This window comes from Benincasa hispida, chromosome 6 (genome assembly GCF_009727055.1).
Source record: "Benincasa hispida cultivar B227 chromosome 6, ASM972705v1, whole genome shotgun sequence".
Lineage (NCBI taxonomy): Eukaryota > Viridiplantae > Streptophyta > Magnoliopsida > Cucurbitales > Cucurbitaceae > Benincasa > Benincasa hispida.
In genome coordinates, this window is record NC_052354.1 from 52599386 (window position 1) to 52607006 (window position 7621).

Genomic DNA, 7621 nt, shown 5'->3' on the forward strand with positions numbered 1-7621 from the left:
GAATGCCACGCTCTCTATTAAGGGACCCATCTTTCTCATAAAACTGCGCACTTTTTTCTGAAAAAAAAAATAATAATAATACAACGAGAATGAAAGATCGATTCTTCGACTTCAATTGACTAGGTTATTGAACTTTTAAGTTGGTATTTGTTTGATCTTTAAAATTTAAACATTGTTTAATAAATTTTTAATTTTCAATTTTATGTCTATTGTTTCATAGATTCTTGAATTTGTTTTTTTTTTACCTATATTCCATTTTTTTTCAATATATATATTCGAAATTTAAAAGATTAATTAATCTATTAATATAAAATTAAAGGTTATGTTTAATAGAGCTATCTAAACGTTATCTTCATTACTATTAAAAAAAAAGGTCCGGTATATGGATGACTCAAAATTGGGGAGAAAATGAAATTTGTCCGACCTTTTGAAGTTGGCTTTTTTTTTTACCCTTTGCTTTGAGTGAAATTACCAACATAAGCCCTCATGCATATAGTTTAGCCTTTCGCTCTTGCTTTCCTCACTTTCTCAACCTCCTATTTCTCTTGATTTACTCTTTCTCGCTCTCTTGCTGTGTTGCTCTCACCCTCTCTTTTTGCTTTTCTCTCTCACTCACTCTTGATCTCTTTTGACATTCCAAGCAACGTTCTGATGACAAAAAATATGTTTCAATGGTTGGCAATAGATAAAGAAAGGAAAAATGGATAATGATCGATGCAAATGAAGGAAGGAAAATTGGGAAGAAGAGAAAAAGGGAAAAAAAAACTAAAACTAAGAATAGTTTTGTAACTTTGGCTCGTGATGATGTAAGTAGAGGACAAAATTTTTAAGTTTAAAAAAGCGGGTTTTGGATTTGAAAATAGGTATTGTAATCCATTATCTCAAACTCTTGAAGGTGTTGAACTTTTTTTATTCCATTTTAGTGCTTAACTTTTAAATAATAACAATTTGGTTTATTCTCTCACTTGCTTTTGACAAATGGATTATGTAAGTTGCATTGATGTATAAGAATATATTTGATCTAAAAAGTTTAGAAAAGTTTTTAAAATATTTAAAAAATCATTTCAAAAGACTTAGTATGCATATCAAGGGAATGAGTATCAAGTGGCAAAGTACCATTTAAGGACTAAAATAGATGCTTTTCTTCTATTAAGAATAAAATACACACTTTAAACCTATATGGAACAAAATTAATGTTTACAAAGTTTAAAATTTTATTTTTTTTTAAAAAAAAAAGATTAAAATTTGAGCAAACACAATGAACTTGAGCCAATTCTTGATTTATTTATATTTAGTTTAGTCATTAATAATGGTGTTAATTTTTTTCATTAACATTCACTACTTGAAAATAGATTTCACATTCTTTATCTGATGTCAGAAAATTATTAAATTCAATCTAACCCAACAAAGATGCTAATTTATACATTTACCTTTTATGTATGCCAGAAACCTTTTATGATTGTGATCCAAAGAAGAAATTATCACAAACAAAAATTATGGTATAAATTGCTTGATACAAAATGAATTTATATTTTAATGAGGACCATAAGGAGGAAGAAAGAACCCAAAATCTCCCAATTCAAATCCAGAATCCACTCCTACTAATACTTTTAATTCATCTTGTTCCATATCCTATCAAAGCCTAAGCTAGTTTTCCTAAAAGTCCCCAAATTGCACCTAAATTTTACTCACCATAGTCCCAGCAGCAGCTTCATATCAATTCAAATCAGTAGTCGAATTTTGGGTGCATCCTGGAAACAATATCTTTGTTCGAGAATCGACTGGAACGAGGATGAGAATGTAGTAGTACTGCCATGGAGTTGTAGGGGGGGTCCAATTGCCACCAATCTCACCTTTGACATGGTTGATTTAGAAGACAACATTCGTTTGCACAAGCGTACACGACCAGCATACCTAAAACGAGCAAAAATATATATATAGTGGTTGAAAGATGCTTCTAAGAACTTACAGAAAACTCAAACAAAACTAAGCAGAAAAAGAAACGAGTGCATGAAATGAAGTTAATATCAGACAAAACTAAGCAGAAGGCATTCTTAATATGACATTGCATTCAACAACAGAAAGTTAAAGTGAAAATGGAGAAAATGGTGGCTTTTTATCATGCAAGAGAAGGAAGATTATTGAACAAAGGAAGATGTTTTTATCAAGATAGAAGATGTGTAGCCACAAACTCAAATATTAGAAATGACATGGAAAGTGAAAAATAGAACTTGGATTCATAACAAAACAGAAAAAGAATAAAAACTTTTTGCAGACACATTGGCATAGTGACCAATGAGAGGAAGCACACACAAGGAAACACTGACACGTGCCTACACATCTCCGTGTTTGATATGCTAAGAAACGTGTCGGCAATATTAAATAAAAAAAAGAAAAAAAATCTAATTTTGGACAAGACGTGGAAAGAATTTAACCTAGGAAATAAAATAGAGATTATCTTTTAGACTCTAATCCTTATACATTGGTCATCCCTAACTAAATCCGTCTATAGCTTTCAACTATTCAAATTTCAGTTAACTTTGTATACTTTTTTGAAGTATAAACTTTTTATGCTAAATTTATGTTGTTTTTTCTGTAACGAAGAAATAACAATATCAATACATGAACATCTTAAAAATCAACATATTGTGTCTGTGCCTGAGCTTCTTAGGGCACAGATAACAAATGCAGTTATGATAAATAACCAAGTAAATATGGTGAAAAAATAATAATAAAGAACAAGGAAAATATAAGTGCTACTACTTACAAGTAAGAAGTGAAAGTGAAAGTGAAAGATGACTCCTAATGAAGATCAACGAGAATCAGGTAAGGGTAAAAGAGCAGTGCCGTTTTGATTTGGCTTCATCACGGGATCTTCTTGTGCATCTATGTTGCCTTGCGTATTCTCGAAAAGTTGCTTCCGGAGAACACCGTGCAAACGCCCAAAGAGCTGCTTCTTCAATGCTTCAAAAGCCAGGTCCAACCTCTCAAGTTGCTCCATGGCATTTGCGTTGTACATAAACAGACCATAGTAAAGATCAAAGCTATCTCCAGCAGTATTTGCCACCAAGTCCAACAAGGTTTTATAACCTTGGGTATTAGCTGGTGTAGAGCTCAAACTCAACTTTTCTAAAATCCTCCCCATTGTATGAGTAATGAACTGTGACCCTGCAGCATGCCGGTCGTGATCATAGCATGACATTTCCACCATTCGACACCCTTCACTTGAAAAGATATCGAGAAAGCAATTGCAACGGCATGCTCTTGATTCCTCATTTCCTACTCGGACCTTATCATAAACAAAGGAAAGATCGTTCCATCCATTCTTACCACTCTCTGGCCCAAACATGGGATGGGTGCAGAGGATGTCAAACTCTGGGGGTAAAATTTGAAGAAACAAATTTCTTGGAAATTCTTTTACTGAAAGTACATCAACAAACAAAGTATTTCTCTTCAATCTCTGAAAAGGTAACGATCTGAGAACTTTCTCTGTTGAAAGAATGGAGGTGCAGAGAAGAACTACGTCTGGATGTTCTTCACATATATCATCTGCATCAGAAAAGTAAGAAATGCCCAACTCCTTAGCCACATTTGAGTAGTCGGACCTCGAGCAGGCTAAAACAGTGTGACCCTGTTTTACCATTGTTTTGGCAAGAAATTGACCGAAGTTACCAAATCCGATAATAGCAATTTTGAGCTTTGAGTTTTCCTCAGGTTTTGCAGGTTTGGAGTCGGAAGTTGGAGAAAATTCCTGAAACCTGAAAGAAATATATCGGGGCTTTTATTCTTCTGAAGCATGACTTACAAAGAACAGCACAAGTTGTTCTCTATTTACATCTCCTTATGAACAAATCACAATCCAACCAATCAGGAAACAAATATCACAAACAATTCAGGAACTTAATGAGGATAGAAACAATCAGGATCATCGAACTGTTTAACTAATATGAACATCTTTATAGAAAATAAATTTGTAACTCTCCCACCGACTCTCGATTGATCCTTTTCTTCATAATTGTTGAAAGAATATACAAGAGCAGACAAAAAAACAAGCTCCACAAAAGGAAACCCAAAAACTACAAGAGATTCCAATCCAACAAAATCAAGCAGATATCATAATTACAACTTAAGCCCACTAGATGCATTAAACCTCGTACCTCCCAAACCTACCTGCTGTCGATTTCTCTAAAAATCCTATTGTTTCTCTCTAGCCAAACTCCCAGTCCTCCCAAAATAGCAAAGAAACTAGCGTGTCACAGAAATTCGCCCTTTTCCTAGAAGTGTGAGCTCAAAAGTTTACACACCATTAGAATATAACCCAAACGCAGGCCCCAAAGCTTAATGTCAAAACTACACACTAAACTATGCAGAAACATACAACACCAAACACATCACAAGTTTTGGTTGAAGTTGAACCAAAGAACAAAAGCACACTCTAAACATCATTGAAATGAAAGGCTCGGGGACCTTGCCTGGTAGCCTCTGAATAGGTTGTCAGTGCAAGAGAAGCCCCATCTTGAGGAGGAATTTCAGGCCAAGTACGCAATTTCTCTGCACTTCCAAACAATTGCTTCCTCACAACATCATGCAACCGCCCAAAGAGCTGCTGCTTCAATGCTTCAAAAGCCAAATCCAACCTCTCCAGCATCTCTAATGCATTTTTATTATACATAAACAAACCATAATACAAATCAAAGCTATCTGCAGCAGTATTCTTCACTAAATTCAACAAAGTCTCATACCCTTTAGTATTAATCGGTGTAGACTCCAACATTAACATAGCCAAAACTCTCCCAACAGTATGTGTAATGAATTGCGATTCAGCCGCATATCTATCATGGTCCGCACAGCTCATCTCCACCATTCTGCAACCCTCTCTCTCAAAAATACTCAAAAATTTCTCACAACGCGAAACCCTAGATTCCTCCGACCCGATTCTAACCCTCTCGTAAACAAAAGAAAGTTCATTCCATCCATTCGCACCGCTTTCAGGTCCAAACATTGGGTGAGAACAAATTATATCAAAATCCCCAGGCAGTAACTCCAACATTAAGCTTTTCGGGAACTCCTTCACTGAAAGCACATCCACTATCAATGTATTCCTCTTCAATCTCTGCAATGGCAACGATCTAAGAACACACTCAGTCGAAATTATCGACGTACAGAGCAAAATCACTTCTGGGTGTTCTTCAGCAAGGTCATCCGGGTCGGAAAAAAACGAAACCCCGAGCTTACGAGCCGCATCGGAGTGGTTCGATCGGGAATGAGCCAAGACGGTGTGACCTTGACGGACAATAGTCTTGGCGAGAAATTGACCGAAGTTACCAAACCCAATGATAGCGATTTTCAACTTCTGGGAGTTGTGAAAACGGGAGGCGACTCTTGATTCATAATCGTAAGGCTGAGCGGCATCAATGGCTCGAACTCGAAGAAGGGGTTTGGGAAAAGAGTGAAAACAGGGGAGAACCGGAAAGGGTTTATGATTATAGAGAAGATGGCGAGAGAAAGAAGGTAGAGAAGGTACAGCAGGAGAGAGACGGCGGAGAGGAGACGGTGACAGCATTGGTGGCGAAATTGCTCCGGTCCGCGTCCGCCGTCGTGAGAGGTTGAGAGAAATGTTACAGGTTTTACAGGTTTTGTAGAAGACGTGCCGCCGCGTAGTATCAGATTTCTTTTTGTGGTTCGTTTTTTCCTTTAGTTTTCTTTAATGGCTCTTTCTATTTTTCTTTTTTTTCCCCCTCAAATTTCCATGGGAAACTATGGGTTAAAAGTTGACTTTGCATTTATATAATGCTAATATTTCATATGCGCTAGTAGAGGTGTACACAGATCGGATGGAATTAAATGTGTTTTTTGGAATAACTTAAAAGTTGGATTTACGAGAGAAATAGCAATTTTTAAAATTTCATTTAGAAAAATGACAAAAAAAAGTTCCAAAATTATAAAATAGCAAAATGAATTTAAATAATAGAAAATATAGTTAGTAAATGACCAAACTACCCTAAAAACAACTAAACTAAGTGTAAACGAGAATTTAAAGATACAATACTTCAAAAACAAACTCAGATACCACAAATGCACTGTATCTAAACATTCTAGAAGCGCAATAATTAAAAACCACCTCATATAGCCCTTAACACTTCTAGCGATCCTTGCGAGGAAAACCTACGACCAAGCAACAATGGTCGTTAGAAGCTTATGGATGTCCACAATGATGGACTTCCTCCAAGGTGAGAGTAGAGTTGATTATGTCAGTGAAGTTGTTGTTGGCAAGTGAGTATTTAAAAAAATTGTATGGCAAATGAGTATTTAAAGAAATTGCAACCTTTGGACGATGTGACTAGACAAAGAGAATCCGTCAAGGACAAGCTTAGAAACTCTATTACATTTAGGATTGTGTTTGACATAAATCCCAAAACATCATTGTTGAAAACAATGTTCAAAGCATAAACAAAGGTAAGAAACATAGGTGCAAGCGACAAAGGGCGGGGACCTGGCGGGAATGTTGGTCAGAAGCTACTTAAGACTGAAGGAAATTGGACATGAGGATTTCCATGAGCAGTAGAATGATCGTTTCAAATTCAATTCGTATATGAACATTAACAATTACAATCAAGAAACAGAAACATACAGACTATGCACAAACGAAATTACAACATGTTTTCTTAAAGATCAAGGGATAGAATTAACATACCTTTAAAGACTCATCTTCAATACCCTTGATCATGAACGTTCGTTCACAGCAAGACGAAAACCACGAACGCTCGAACACTTCGACCGCAACACAACATGACCAACAAAGAACTTGAACACTGCGATCTCCAAGATCAGAACATAGCGAACTCCACACGAAACCATGAACGGCTTCCAAAAACCTTGACTATGTCGAGTTGAGTACGACACCACCATAATGGCTACCTTCGTATTCTCGGTGTGAGAATCTAGAAGTGTGGGCTCTATGTGGACATGGTTAGAGGACGAGATCGGAGGAAGAGTAATCGTGTAAATGGTTGAGGAAGTAGGAGATGTCAAAGTCTATCGTATAAACAATGCCCAATCGTTTAACAAATGTTATGCGATTGTTTAGCAAAAGTTGCACGATCGTTTAGTTAATCGGCCAACTGAGTGACTATCGTATAGAAACATTCCATGATCGTCTAGTCTCTCTTCAGCTGTCATTTAGTGAATCCTATTCACTTGACAGCCACCGTGAGTAATTTTCGAGAATGGAAAATCTCAATACTACTAAATTTAGGAAAACATTTTTTCTTTTTATCTCACGATTACCATGAAACTATTAACAACCTCCCACTCCATTGGTTATTAGAGAAAAAAAGATAATTATCTAATAATTAATATTATTATAAATATATATGATAACCAACTTACCATAGTATATTTATAACCTATAGTTTTAATATTTCATAACAGGAGTTCATAGTTAGCTAAGAATTAACATTAAGTTACCTAGGTCATCAAATAACGAAATAGTCAGTTTTATACATAAAACGACATTTAGAACGTAAAAAGTGACTATTTCATGGTTCAGTCTTATGTAAACTCTTTACATAGGATGCCTCCACTTTCATGTCTCCACATGAACGATTTAGGATCACATTCA

At 35.8% G+C, this 7621-nt stretch overlaps 1 protein-coding gene across 1 annotated transcript; it reads right to left on the reverse strand.

The window, feature by feature from the left end:
- Positions 1–1478: 1478 nt before the first annotated feature.
- On the reverse strand, positions 1479–5719 carry LOC120080457 (arogenate dehydrogenase 1, chloroplastic-like). The gene is made up of 3 exons (XM_039035110.1): positions 4473–5719; positions 2768–3758; positions 1479–1914 (listed from the first exon to the last, which is right to left on the reverse strand). Exons 1-2 carry the CDS (start codon positions 5561–5563, stop codon positions 2813–2815), a joined length of 2037 nt encoding a protein of 678 aa, XP_038891038.1. The 5' UTR covers positions 5564–5719; the 3' UTR covers positions 1479–1914; positions 2768–2812.
- Between the last annotated feature and the right edge of the window lie 1902 nt (positions 5720–7621).

Coding starts and splice junctions, on each gene's coding strand:
- LOC120080457 (XM_039035110.1), bottom strand. CDS start 5,563: ATGCTGTCACCGTCTCCTCTCCGCCGTCTCTCTCCTGCTGTACCTTCT. Junction 3,759..4,472: donor ACCTATTCAGAGGCTACCAG/GCAAGGTCCCCG, acceptor TATTTCTTTCAG/GTTTCAGGAATTTTCTCCAA.